General features: G+C 42.6%; 1 protein-coding gene across 1 annotated transcript; it reads right to left on the reverse strand.

The window, feature by feature from the left end:
- Positions 1-4,766: 4,766 nt before the first annotated feature.
- On the reverse strand, positions 4,767-13,184 carry npepl1 (aminopeptidase like 1). The gene is made up of 12 exons (XM_085158845.1): positions 12,976-13,184; positions 11,655-11,840; positions 11,272-11,442; positions 11,069-11,158; positions 10,616-10,697; positions 9,645-9,787; positions 8,986-9,063; positions 8,411-8,511; positions 8,066-8,189; positions 7,782-7,958; positions 6,919-7,029; positions 4,767-5,739 (listed from the first exon to the last, which is right to left on the reverse strand). Exons 1-12 carry the CDS (start codon positions 13,123-13,125, stop codon positions 5,581-5,583), a joined length of 1,572 nt encoding a protein of 523 aa, XP_085014971.1. The 5' UTR covers positions 13,126-13,184; the 3' UTR covers positions 4,767-5,580.
- Positions 13,185-13,369: the final 185 nt, after the last annotated feature.

Raw genomic sequence — 13,369 nt, forward strand, 5'->3', positions numbered from 1 at the left:
CGAACAATCAAAAACCACTCTGAGCTTCTCTGGTTTTTTGGAATGATAAACTCCGTGGTGTGGAATATACCATGTTTCGCCTTCCTTCTCTTCACAGAGAACTTCTTCAGCATCATTGTTTTTAATTACCTCATTCAAAAACGTTACGTAGTGAGTCTTGTAGTTCTTGTTGTTCAGCAGCTTTCGTTTGAGATGGTTGAGCCGGATGATAGCTAACTGCTTGTTGTTGGGAAGGTAGGGTCTCTCTTTAAAAGGAAGAGGCATCTCATAGTGACCATGGGCGTTCATGTGAATGCTTTCCTTTAGCATATTCAGGAAGAGGATGTCATCTTGAGACACTGTTCTGCTGTCCTTGCTGATGTCTTTAAAGTCAGACTCAAGTACTTTAATGGCATCGGATGGCATCACTGGAGGAAGCTCTTTGACAGTTACTCTATGGCATATGTTGGTGACAGGAAGAGATTCAAGGTGAGGTGGTGAGCAGCCTATGATGCTCCATCCTAGGTCTGTGCGGACTGCATAAGGTTCATTATCTCTTCCTAGGATGACCTGTCTTGGTGCTAGTGCCTGTGAGCAGTTATAGCCTATTAGAAGACCAACTTCACAGTCTAAATGTGGCGGAATATCATCTGCTATTGCTTTGAGATGATTCCAATGCCTCGCCGTTTCACTGGTAGGAATGTGCCTTCGATTCACTGGTATGCAGTCTTTGGTATAGGCAGGAGGGAGATCAATGTGATTTGTGGAGGTATAGCCACGCACTCTGAGACCTGAGACTCTTTCACTGTGTGTTACTGTGTCCTTTCCAATCATAGTGGTTAGCTTTAGCCTTACAGGATAGGTCTTGGTTGTCAAGCTACGACTAACATCTTCATCAATAAACACAGTGTCACTCTGGGTGTCAAGAAGAGCATAGACAAGCCTTTCTATTCCTGGGTTGTTGGAAGAGGAAACCCAGACTGGCAAAATCATGGATGTAGTCGTAGATGTGTGCTCAGTCTCTGTATTGAGAGACAATGTCGTAACTGCTTCGTCTGTATTCTGATTAGGGGCTAACACAGGATTTATGTTGGAATATCTGTCGTCATGAAGGCAAGTTGGGTGTCGTCCCTTACAGATATCACTTAAGTGTCTGTGGCGGCAGTCTTTAACATTATGGCCTGGTTTCAGACAACCATAGCAGAGTTTGTTTTCCCTTACATACTTTCTTTTCTCTTCCAGAGGCGTTCCTTTAAACTCTGGACAACTATGTAGGTGGTGTTTGTTATCATGACAGAACGTACAAGGGGGCTTTAAGCTTGTCTTGGATGGTACATTCTTCTCATTCTCTGTAAGTGTCTGTGTATGGAGAACAGTAGATTTATTTTTCTTTCTTTCAGATGATGTTTCTCTGCAGGTAAGTCTGATAAACGTAATGCATGGAGGGAAGTTACTGGGTTACAGGCAATCTCTGCTTCTAATGACATGAAGTTGACAAAGTCCTGAAAGGCTGGAAATTCCTGTCTGTCCTTCATAAACTGGGTCACCTTCCGGTTCCACCTTGAAGCTGTCCACTCAGGTAACTTTTGGACCAGCTTTTGGTTCTCTTCACAGTCATTCAGAATGTCCAGCCCTTTAATATGAGGCATGGCTTGCTGACATGCATGTAGGAAGTCGGCGAATGCTCTGAGTTGTTCTGCATCCTTTGAGTGGATCTTTGGCCAGCTAGCTAGTTTTTATCTGAAAGCTCTCTGCAAGACGAATGGTTGACCGTACCTGCTATTAAGATGAGAGATGAGATGATGAGATGAGATAGCCTTTATTTGTCAGTTGCAGGTCTTTTGCCCACAACCGAGATGACAGACCTTGCCGACCGTACATACAATACACAAACATCACATTGGGGAGACAGGTCAGGCTAGGTAGCGAGGAAAAAAAACATCGAAATGTGTAACACAAAAGGATAATACAGGAATGCACAGATATCAACACACCATAGCACAATAAACACAGACAAGCAACATGGGAAAGAGTTCCAGTGTGTACATCTGATCTGGGACCGCTGCAATCTTTCGACTGCGCCTCCAACTGACCCGATGTCCACATCAGAGGGGAGGTAAGCGTTGGAGGTGGCGTTGGATCCAGGGTAGGGAGGGTGATGCGTCAGTGAGTGCTTATCAGTATCAGTACATGTATGTGTGTGCGTGTCGATAGTTCAGCTGAGACAGTGTCCTTCGCCCTGCCAGGCTAAGTAAACAGTCTTCCAGCCAACCCAGGTGGCCTTGCATGGAATGGGAAGGAACAGACTAAACACAGTCGTTATCAGGGTGTTTTGTTCAGCTCCGGCCTTGTAGCTGGCGCCGAGAGGGTATCCGCATAAGTGATGTTATTTTTTTACTTTAGTGCGAACAGCTCATATGAATTTCAAAGCAGTTCTACAGTCCAACACTGGTCCCATTGGAGAGCCGCGAGCTTCGCCATACTTGCTTTCTGTGATGTTGTCATTTCTTGTGCTCAAGGAGCCGATTTCTGAGAACTCACGGCAGTGTGCCTCCCCGAGATGTCATCCAATTTTGCGCCCAGAGATGTTATTCCGGGCTAGCCCTTCCGAGATGTAATCCAGTCTGCAGTCAGAGATCTTATTCTGAGTATTCACAGCAGCCGTAGCCTCTCCAAGATCTTATCTGTGCTGACTCAATGAGCCCATTTTGAGAAACTCACGCCTCTCCCATCGTTCCAATCCCAGCGGGCAGCCTTGTGGGGGTTTGAACAGCCGGTTCCGCTTTCTTAATTCTTCGATAAGTCAGGGCCAAGCCAGCTCCGATCCGCCAGAACCCTGTTACCATGGTTCCGAATAGGTAGATATCTTCAGCACTCAGGCTCACCCAAGCCCAAACTTCTCGTTGAGAAAGGGGTGTCAATTGCATTTAGGGACCAGTTGATCCAATCCATAATTCCTCTTTTAGGTTTTAGAGAACAGACTGTGAGAGAATGTTCCAGGGAAAATACAAAAAAACCCCACGAGACTAGACAAGGACATAAGCAGGGAAGATAAGGGAGAGGAGAAAAGTGCGTCCGCCTCCTCCGAGAGCCAAAGATCCCATGCATCCTTATACGCTTCATCATCCTCCTTGTAAAAGATACCATCAAGTGTCTTTCGTGCAGGACCTCCCACATATCTTCTCAAGTAATGCAGTTTGTCAGCTGAACATATGTTCCTTTTATCTATAAGGGATATGAATGAAGATTTCCATTCAATGAACTGAATTGGGTCGCCGGTGAATACAGGTGGCTCTGGCATTGGAAGTCTGTTCATGGCTATGCTGTCTTGTATTGCTTGAGCTAAGTGGGACACATCTGTCTGTGGAGGTGAAGCTGGAAATCTTATGAGATGCTGAACTGGAGCCAGAGACACAGCTTGATGTGGGTGCATATGTTCCTGGTTCCTTAGTTTGCTGTTAGCAGAGCATAAGCTGCCCTCCTGCATTACGTCTTGGTTGTAAATTGACAATGTTGCTCGTGCTGCTCTTATATCCTTTTCAGCTCTTAGTCTTTCTAGTTCATGTTTTTGAGCTTCAAGATCCCTTTTCTGTTGCTCTACTAAGAGCTGGATCCTTTCCTTTTGTTTTCCTTCCGCCAATAACAACTCATATTCTGCTTCCTTTGCTGCTAATTCTGCTGCAGCATCTGCTCTTTTTACTGCGACAATGGAGTCTATAGTGTGTTGACTTGGAGGTGAAACTGTGGAACCATATATGGAATGAGCATAGTCTCTGTTAAGGAGCTCACAAAGGCGTTCTTTGACTGCTTCACTATCATAGTCTTCGTCAATGCCTGATAATCTTTCATATGCAATTTTAATAATGTCCTTTGTTACGGCCTCACATGCATCAACACGACGTCTCGTTTCACTGGATGGTGTGAGGTGATCTCTGATTTGTACATAAATGTCCGTAATATCATTCATGCATTTCTCTAAGATATCAATGAGAGCTGCGATTTCACTTTCTGGAATGTCTAGCTTTAGCTGATTTCTTGCCTTACGTGCCTGGATCTTCCATTGATCATAAAGGTGCATGAGCCGCTTCTCCCTTTTGTGTGCCTCCTCTCTCTGAAATATAAGCATCTTCTCCGTGGGATTTCTTGGGCGATCAGATCTGCGAAGTTCCTCATCCTTGCTTGCTTGACAGATGTCTGTTATTTGATCTGAGCCTTCTGCTTCTGCAGTTAATATCCGAGATGCTTCCATTTTGAGCGAGTGTCACATGTAACGCTACCGATCTCCGACCTGTATCCCCATGTGATGTCTGTGTTGTGTGTGTAAGGTGGTGGTGGTGGTAGGGAGGGGGGGGGGTCTTTACTGCAGAGCAACCTGCACGTGGCGAATAAAGCCTTGATTGATTGATTGCATGCCTGAATTTACTGAGCTTTAGTCATACCAAGGTTTAAGTCTAAAAACACCCTATTTTGTGTGACATTTTATCCAATACAAGAGGCTATTACTCACACACACACCACACATCTTTAGACACAGAGGGACGTTTTAACCTGGAGATGATTAGGACAATGCTTAATCATCTCCTACTTAATCAAAATACAATGAAATCAGCGTGGTTACACACACACACACACACACATAAATAAAATTGAGTTGCACTGAATACTTTTATTTTAGGTGTTTGGCTATTTTTTAGGTCCCAATGACTTCCTGGTTTTTTGTTTGTTTTGTTTAAACAAACAAGCCTTCAGCTTATTAATTCTGTAGTGACTGAATCTACATACACAGATGACAGATGGCACCACCTTTATTGAAGGACAACACGATTGTCATACGAAGAGAAGAAGAAAAAACAAACTTGTTTGTGCTGGAAATGAACACTTCAACTTACAGTTAACGTCTGGCCTGTGTGTTTTGTGCTGACAAAGCATATCAGCAGTCATGTGACAGAGTGAAACTGTTAAAAAGTGCAGTGAGCACTCATTTTGGTCCAGAGATTAGGCAGTCCAAAGATACAAAGCGTTAACAAAGTGCAGTTGTTACCAAAGAAAACACGTCTATCTTCACTGATCTTGAGCCAGTGATTTTCAGAACGTCTAAGTACAACATGTATGGCATTATTCTCTGTTTGCATAAAGCATGAAATTACAAAAATTTCTGCTGATGAAATGGACACTGGAAAGCAACATTTGAGGTATGAGGTAAAAAATTCAACTGCACTAATTGTAGAATCTGGTAAAAACACAAGCAAAAAAAAAAAAAAGAAGGGAAGAATGAATCAATAATTAATGTAACTAAGTTTGCTTACATTTTAATATAACCAATGAGAACTGAATAATGAAGAAGCTATTGAGGCAATCAGTGCGGCAAGTGCCACGTAACGAGGACAAATGAGGGCCTGTGTTTGATCACAATCATTTATACCACATCTGATTGACTCATTTTTATCTGGTTTATTCGGTCAAGTCAAACACAGAACACAGACTCTAAAACATTTTATCTCTAAATTGGACGAGCACTTGCTTAAACAGTTTGAGTGTGTGGTAGCACAGGAGCAGTCGGGGGAGTGAACCGTGGCGTGTTTTTTTTCCCCTTTCCCCTCATTAGACCAGTCTTCGTCGTTTGCAGTCGCGCTCCATGTGGTCTTCGGACGCGTTGGTGGTTGCACCCAGAGGAGAAACTTGGTTCAGCATGGAGTCATCGGATGCCTGACCAAACAGGGCCATGAGCAGAGCAACACCAAAACCTGTGGCACGCTCTCCCTGCAAGAGAGAAGAAAATAACCTTATCCTCCACTTTCCAATCAGTTATTGCCACCATAATCTCTTGTTGGAAACCTGATTCATCATAAAAGTTGCCACAATAAAGCTGTTTAAATCAATTTCTAACACAAGACAACCACAAATATGGAGATTTATTAGAGAGAAAGCCTGCGCAAGGACTGTTGTTTATGAACTGAATCACAAGACCATGACAGAGCATCAGGAAACCACCTGCAGGAAAGTTATAAAACCAGTTTATTTTAAAGGTAGACCAGTCACAGCTAGTAAGGTCAGCTGATCTTGTTTTGTTCAAACACAATAGGAAGTTTCACAGTGTTTGAGGAAGCATACGCCAGAAAGCAGCTCCTCTAGTCTCTGTGTAGCAAGGAAATCAGACAAGTGTATGCACATCCCTGATAGAAAGAATGTCACGGCATTTACTGGCAACCACTTTATTCCTGTTCTACACGTTCGTTTTTATGCACTTCCGAATACGCTCTAAACCTAAACACCACTGGATTGACACAGCTGGACAGTTTGGTCAAATAACGGTAAAGTCTCATTTTAAATCAGTGCTAATTCTCCTCTCAGCTTTATTCACACAGTCTTTGCAGATTGTGTTTTATAAGCTCAAACAAAGGTTTCCTTAATGTTTAGCTCAGAGGTGAGGCTTTACAGTGATGTTTGGTGCCAACTTCCTCAAACATTCAGCAAAGTCCCTTCTTAAGAGTCTTCACTCAATATTTACTTGACTTGGCACAAATTTGTATGTGTGATTAAAGCCAGTACTCTGAACAACTTCAGTGATACTCTACAATTTTCAACCTGAACCTGAAGCAAAAAACATGCTGCACTCCATCTGAAGCCGGAAACTGGAAATTCAGAATCGAAATTTCCTCCTCAGAAAGTCAGAAAAGCACCACCAACCCTGACTTCACAATCCAATAAACGTAAACAGTAGTAAAACTGAAAACCCTGCACACTGTGACTCACTAAATAAGCCATACGAAAAGCAGCAAACAGACTCTATCCATGTGCGTGCTGCAGCGGTGTTTTAAGTGCACCGCACTGTATTGCTGGTGATGTATGAACATGAACAACATAATGATTTATTTTAGTTATTTTAGTTAGCTTGCTTTTTAAAAATCACATCCACACAGCGAAGCATGGGATACTCACAGCATGAACAGGAGAGGCAATGTCAACATGGACCCAGACACCGGGCCAATCAAAGCCCAGGTGAGATGCAATAAAGAGGCCAGCACAGGAGCTCTGCGCGTTCTCCCGATCCTGTCAATGCAAAACACACACGCACCTCAGCAACCAAGCCTGAATAAATTATAACAGCCATTGAAAAAAATACTAGTGCTGTCAGTGTTAATTTTGTTAAAATGACGTTAACGCCATAACCGCATTATCGCGGGAAATCTCCGTTAGTGAGTTATCACGGATCACCCTAAGCTTGGATATTTTGGAAAATCGTCAGACTTGTTATCAACAAGTCTGACGATAACAAGTCTGCACAAAATTCACAAAACCATACAACTCATAAAACCTTCTGTTTCTTTTCTTCTCTTTAGCAGAGATCAGTGGTTTTATGTGCTGTAAAAACTTCAAAACGGTGAGATCACGTCTCTTCATCCAACCATGTCAGGTCACTTTCTGGAATCACATCTCCCAGATTTTGTCAATATTAAAGGACTTAATGGGGGGCAAGGATAGCTCAGTAGGTAAAGTGGTTGCCCCATGATCGGCTCACTGAAGGCTACCTGGAGGTACCCCTGAGCACCGGGTGCTGCACTGGTGGCTACCCACTGCTTCACTGGGTGAATGGGTTAAATGCAGAGGAGTAATTTCCCTACGGGACTAACACATACACACACATTATACATTAAGTAAGGAATGTATAATGATTTACATAACAATAAAATAAAAATCTCATTGTAATTTATACTGTGCAAACATCCTGAGCCACCCATGTGATAGTACCAAGATGAATGAGCTAAACTGAGCTTGTTTGAAGTAGGTGGTGAAATCCTTACTGCCACAGAGTTCTTCATGTCAGCCATAGCAGAGGTGAACTCGCTGAAGTGCAGCTCGGGGCAGTAGACCAGAGGGTGAGCGAGATCCCCGCTGCTACGGCCCGCACGCACAACTGCAGCTTCCCACTGCTCACTGTTTGTCATCACAGCTGCGTGGTGCTTTCCTGTGGAGATTCCCTGAGCAACAGAAACAAAGAGACTTCAGCTATGAAGCAGCACCTGCCTCACAGTACAGAATGTGTTGATCTGGGCACCTGCAGTGGTTGGTTTAGTGAGTCACCCACCTGTGCACCTGTCAGTGTAGCCATATCCAGAATAATATCAGCAGCCAGGTCTTTGCTGGCATACACTACTCCATCAGCCAGCACCAGCCTGCCCTCTGCATCGGTGTTGTTGATTTCCACTGACCTTTAAAGGGAGAATGGACATTTAATACCACTGCCCACATTCATTCCTCTCGAGTTAGCGTGGAAAATGATATCGGACGCAGTTAATGTGCAGTCACACTTTGATGGCAGAGAGACATTGAATACAAACCACACAGGTAATTTGATACCAAGTGTGTCAAATCAATTTCCAAGCAAATGATATATTACTACTTAAAAATAAATCAATAAAAAAAGTCTCACTTTCCAGAATAGAGAATGTGGATATCATCAGGTCGCGTGGCTGTGGGTCCAACTGAGTTCTCTGCGAGGCAAAACACTGCATGGAGATTATCCTTAAAGCCCTGAAACAAACAGAAGACAGAGGATGATTAAAAGACCTGCTCAAGCCACAGACACCAAGTGGCCTACAGAGTGGTTGGCAACCATGGATGATAGTGGATGATAACCATTGGTTGCTTGGGGAAAATAATTTCCTGTATTCCCCAGCTGGTTAGTAAGTGGTTGCAGGAGGTTGCTTGCTGCTGCTACAGGAAAAATTGGTCACAAACAAGTATAAAGTGCTGCACCTAAAACTTCCTTGTAACCGCCAATGTCGCTAGCAGATTGTCACAGTTGCACATACTTTGTATGAAAAAGAAATAATAATAAAAAAATACAAGCAGCCAAAACAATCAAAAAGAGGTTTTTAGTGCAGCAGCCTCTTCACGACTGGCTTTATTTAGCAACAGCCAGCAACTACTTCCCAATTAGTCATTTGAGACTGAGGCCTAAATGACAGCCAGGAGAGCTGATGTGGGATCCTTCTGTCACCTCACCTGTTTAATGGTGGCCTTGAATGCTCCCAGAATGGCAGCAGCTCCACCACAATCTCTTTTCATCCCTGGCATTGTGGTCTAGAAGAAGGAAAAACCACAACTTATTTACATGTAATGGATCTCTTCTGCAGTGAGCAGGACAGCAATCCAGTTGTCTATAAATTCATTTACAGTAAGAAAAGCTTTTTGGCTGAACTAGTGAATGTAAAAGGTGCTACTTGCTAACAGATTACTGAGAATAGGCTTAGAGCTTATTTAAAAGATCAGCGTGGAGGTTTCCAGGATCATCCAGACTGCCCAGACAGTGGATGAGGAAGTTGTCAAACTTAAGAGAGCAGACAGAGACTTTGGAGGTGCAACATGGTCCACAAGATCACAGTGAAGATTAATGTTTGGGGTACACACAACAAATTCTGTGCTAACACACCATGACTCAGTGCACTGTTAAGGTGAAATACATGAGTTAAGCCAAATATTGTTGCATTTTTCCACTTGATTAACATAATTTTCTATTCCTGTTAAATTATATTTCTATATACAGACAACTCTCACCTATCAGCTATCCCAGTAACACTGTAAAATATACTCAAGTGAGACATGCAGGTCTGTTTTTCTAAATAGATGATTAGTTATCATCTCCACAGGAAACAGAAGCATACCTTTCCCTTAATGCTAAGTCCACCAGTGTCATACACAATTCCTTTGCCCACCCATGCAATTGTTTGGGTAGCGCCTTCAGGAATGTGACTCAGTACTGCTAACGCAGGAGGGTGCTCTGCTGCCTTTCCAACACCATAAATACCTGAGAGGGTGAAGAAAGAAAACGGATGAATAACTGTGACCAGTTACAGTTGCTGTGGCTTTAACACACCACCGCAGGTTTCTGAAAATCTTCTAGAAAATTAAAACCAGTGATCAATTTTTGCCCGCTTTTAACCTTTCTATTTGCCCATTTTTCTTCAGAAAAAGGAACGTAAACCAGAAAAGGGAGAAGAAACAAATTTACAGCACAACAAAGACATAGAGGTAACGGGGGCATTTTCAACGATCTAAAATGTTCAGACTTTTACACAAATTAAGCTTTGACCCATGTTTTGACTTACAGGCACAGTTTTCTATAGGTGCCCATTTTAGCCCTTAAAGAATAAGTCAATTTTTCCATTGAGTGCATTTTTCCTACTACAGCCTGCCACTGATTTGTCCTTTTAGGATCACATTTTAGCTAGCACTTCATTACTGCCTCTTATACACTAAAAACTTTAAAAAGAATATAGAGCCTAGCTTCAAAATATGCTACTAGGGATCAGTCCCAAAAATCTGGTGTCCCTAGGGAAATCTCATCCAAGTATTTCCTGTATATATGCATGTTTAGTATTTGAGGAGTAAAAAGAAATGTATTAGATTTTTTTCCTTAATCCTCTCCATGCTTTAAAGCTAGCTGAAGATTGTTGGCATCTTCAGTTGAAACCAGACACAGTGAACAGCGCAGCTGACTTTCTTTCCATTAGAGTTGCACCACGAGTCTCTCTAGCTAAAGCACACTCAACAAAAAAGTTTGACATAACAATTCTGGAGAACTGTGACAATTCAATCTAAAAATAAAGCACACAGGCATGCGCAGAGGTCGTACCTCCAAACCCTTTTTGTTTCAGTTCCTCTCCACGAATGATAACTGGAGTGATTCCAAGTTCATTCCCCACAGCCCTGATTTCCTGAAACAAAAATTTATGGCTGTGATGAAAAACTGCAGTAGAAATATTAAAACTAGTTTTAACGGATTTCAACCCTCCTTACTTCTAAATTAAAAATTAAAAAGTATTCAAGTGTACATAAAAAAGTATTGTCGATATGTAAGTGATGCAATGGGTTTGCGAAATTAACTCCTGATATTGTAAACAAATATCTTAAGATATTCACTTTCTGTTACTAACATCAATAAATAGACGACAGTTTGACTTAACTTTATAGCCTAATGTGAGAATGGGCAAACTGAAATGAGGACACAGAAGCTTAACAGGTAACGTTTTCATGGAAACGTGTTCCAGGTTAACAAAGTTTATGCAAATCAGAAACTTTCACTTACATCTAAGAAATGATCTGTGTTCATCTCATTGCATGGAGTGTCCACAATGCGAGCACTCAGTCGAACTCCATCAGCAGCGTTAGAAAGACACTGAACATGGGAAGAAAAACAAAGGCCATTAAGTGATGGCAGACCACCCACACACACACAAAAAAGGCAATTATGAGCAGCACTAACAATTAAAACCCAAAACTTTAAAGTACCTCAAGCTCTGCAGCCTCCAGGGGATTGGCATCTTGCCCAACAATCAAAAACTCCACGGTCACATGCTTCTTCTCAGTTCTGCGTGAGGATGCGGAGCGGCGAGAGAAGATGGGGAATGCCCGGGCCATAGCACATGAAGATGCAAACACATCTGAACGCTCACACACCATCTGGAGAGCAGAGACAGACCTATGTGTTAGCTACTTCGTGAAGCAAACAACCTCACCACTGGATGACCCAGATTTGAGTGCCATGGGACTCCCAGAAGTCCCATGGCACAGAAAGCAGGCATCTATAAAGAACAGATTTGTTCTGTAGCTTAAAGTAACCTCTGACTTCCCCGAAGAACAAACAGGAAACAATTCTGATTGAAAATACTGACCACAATGCAGCGGTTATTCCCTCCAGGAAGGCAGGAACGGACCAGGCGGGACACAAAGTGGGCAGAAGACGGGCTGTTGTGCCTGCTGACCCTTGAGGGAATGGCGGCCACTGTGGCATAGTTGAGGTACAGGGGGCAGCTGTCCGTGGGGTTTGGGTTTAAAGCACTCAGAGCTGCCTGCCAGATCTGAGAAAACATGAGGAAAAATTGACATTTCTGACTCACCACAAAGATGTTAAAGCTTTGAAAAACACTTTTTGAAAAATCCTCTAATTCTTTTACTCTTTGTAAACTAAGTACAAGCAGTCTGGGAAATCAACAATCTCTGATGATGTAATAATAATCCACTATTAATATTAAATATGTTATTCCAGATGTTTATGACAGGAATCTACAAAGCGGTTTTGGGAAAGTTTTGGAAAGACTATAACCAGTCAGCAGTATGTACACAGTGCTTCCACCAGATTAAAATCAGAGGCAAGTGAACCAGTAGGTGATGGGAATTTGAGATACTGGGTTTGAAAAATTCCTAGTGTCACAATGTTTCCAGATGCTTTCACACTTATCACCTTACATACAGAAGGTAAATACACATGCTCAGAATAATCAGAGCGCTTCATGGAGCAGGCCAACAGTGTCTAGGCAAATCACTGTACACAGTCTGACGCTCTGACTGGAAAACTGTCACACTCAATGACTCTGAGCGTATTAGTCTGGCCACCAAATCCACCACCAGTGATCTAATCACTCACCAGGAGCACGTTGGACAAACTCCATCGACAGTATGTCGACTATGTTGAAAATAAGTTTACACATATGCGATATGCTGCAGTAGTACGGCATTAGTTATCTGGATACCGAAGACTGGGACTTTAACCTCGTCAATGCTCCAGTTGTAAAATCCTATTCGGAGAAAGGTTAATGACCACTGTCTGGGTTTAAGTACTGCTTTTCTAACTTAAAATCATCCAGGAGTTATGTGACAGTCGGGCAACCGTGGCAGTAAGCAAAATACGAATTACTGGTGTTGTGAGATTTACTTCTACGGTCATACTAATAATAATTGTGATTATGACAATAATAATAATGATAATGGAAAAAAAAAACCCTAAAACAAATAAAACCGCAAACATCTCTTGACTATTGTAGCGCTTAGCTTACTAAGTAGCCTACACTGACACCGTTATAGCTTTGCTCTTTGGACTCTTTTTCGCTAGCTGTGTCATGAAATAACTTAGCTGTGCTAGCTTTTGCTAACTTTTGCTTAGCGTGACGCTAACATTAGCCGGTACCGAGCTTCTGTTATCATTTATAAGATTACCTCTTTGCTAATGACCGGCTGGAGTTTTCCTTTGATCTGGCTCCAGCTGACCTGCTGCAGGTTGGTGTGCTGCCCGATGATCAGGACAGGGCGACTCTGTGGCTCTGAATCACCGGCAGAAACCTTAAACTCCAGCACCACATTCGCCATTTTGGTGACTGAAGGTGCTCAAGTGGACGGCGACGGACACCCCGGACCGGCGACGGCAGCCGGGTGAGGACAGGCTTTAGTGACGTGCTGCGATTTTTATCGACCTCCAAGCACCAGGTGGAACAATATAAGAGCAGACTGTAGTGATTTACACCAAAGTTAAGGTGGTAGTAATAATAACAAAAGCTAAACCAAAACTATTTTTATTTGAACAATTTAGTCAATCAAAATAAACGTATAAAAT

Source organism: Neolamprologus multifasciatus, chromosome 5 (assembly GCF_963576455.1).
Source record: "Neolamprologus multifasciatus chromosome 5, fNeoMul1.2, whole genome shotgun sequence".
Taxonomy (NCBI): domain Eukaryota; kingdom Metazoa; phylum Chordata; class Actinopteri; order Cichliformes; family Cichlidae; genus Neolamprologus; species Neolamprologus multifasciatus.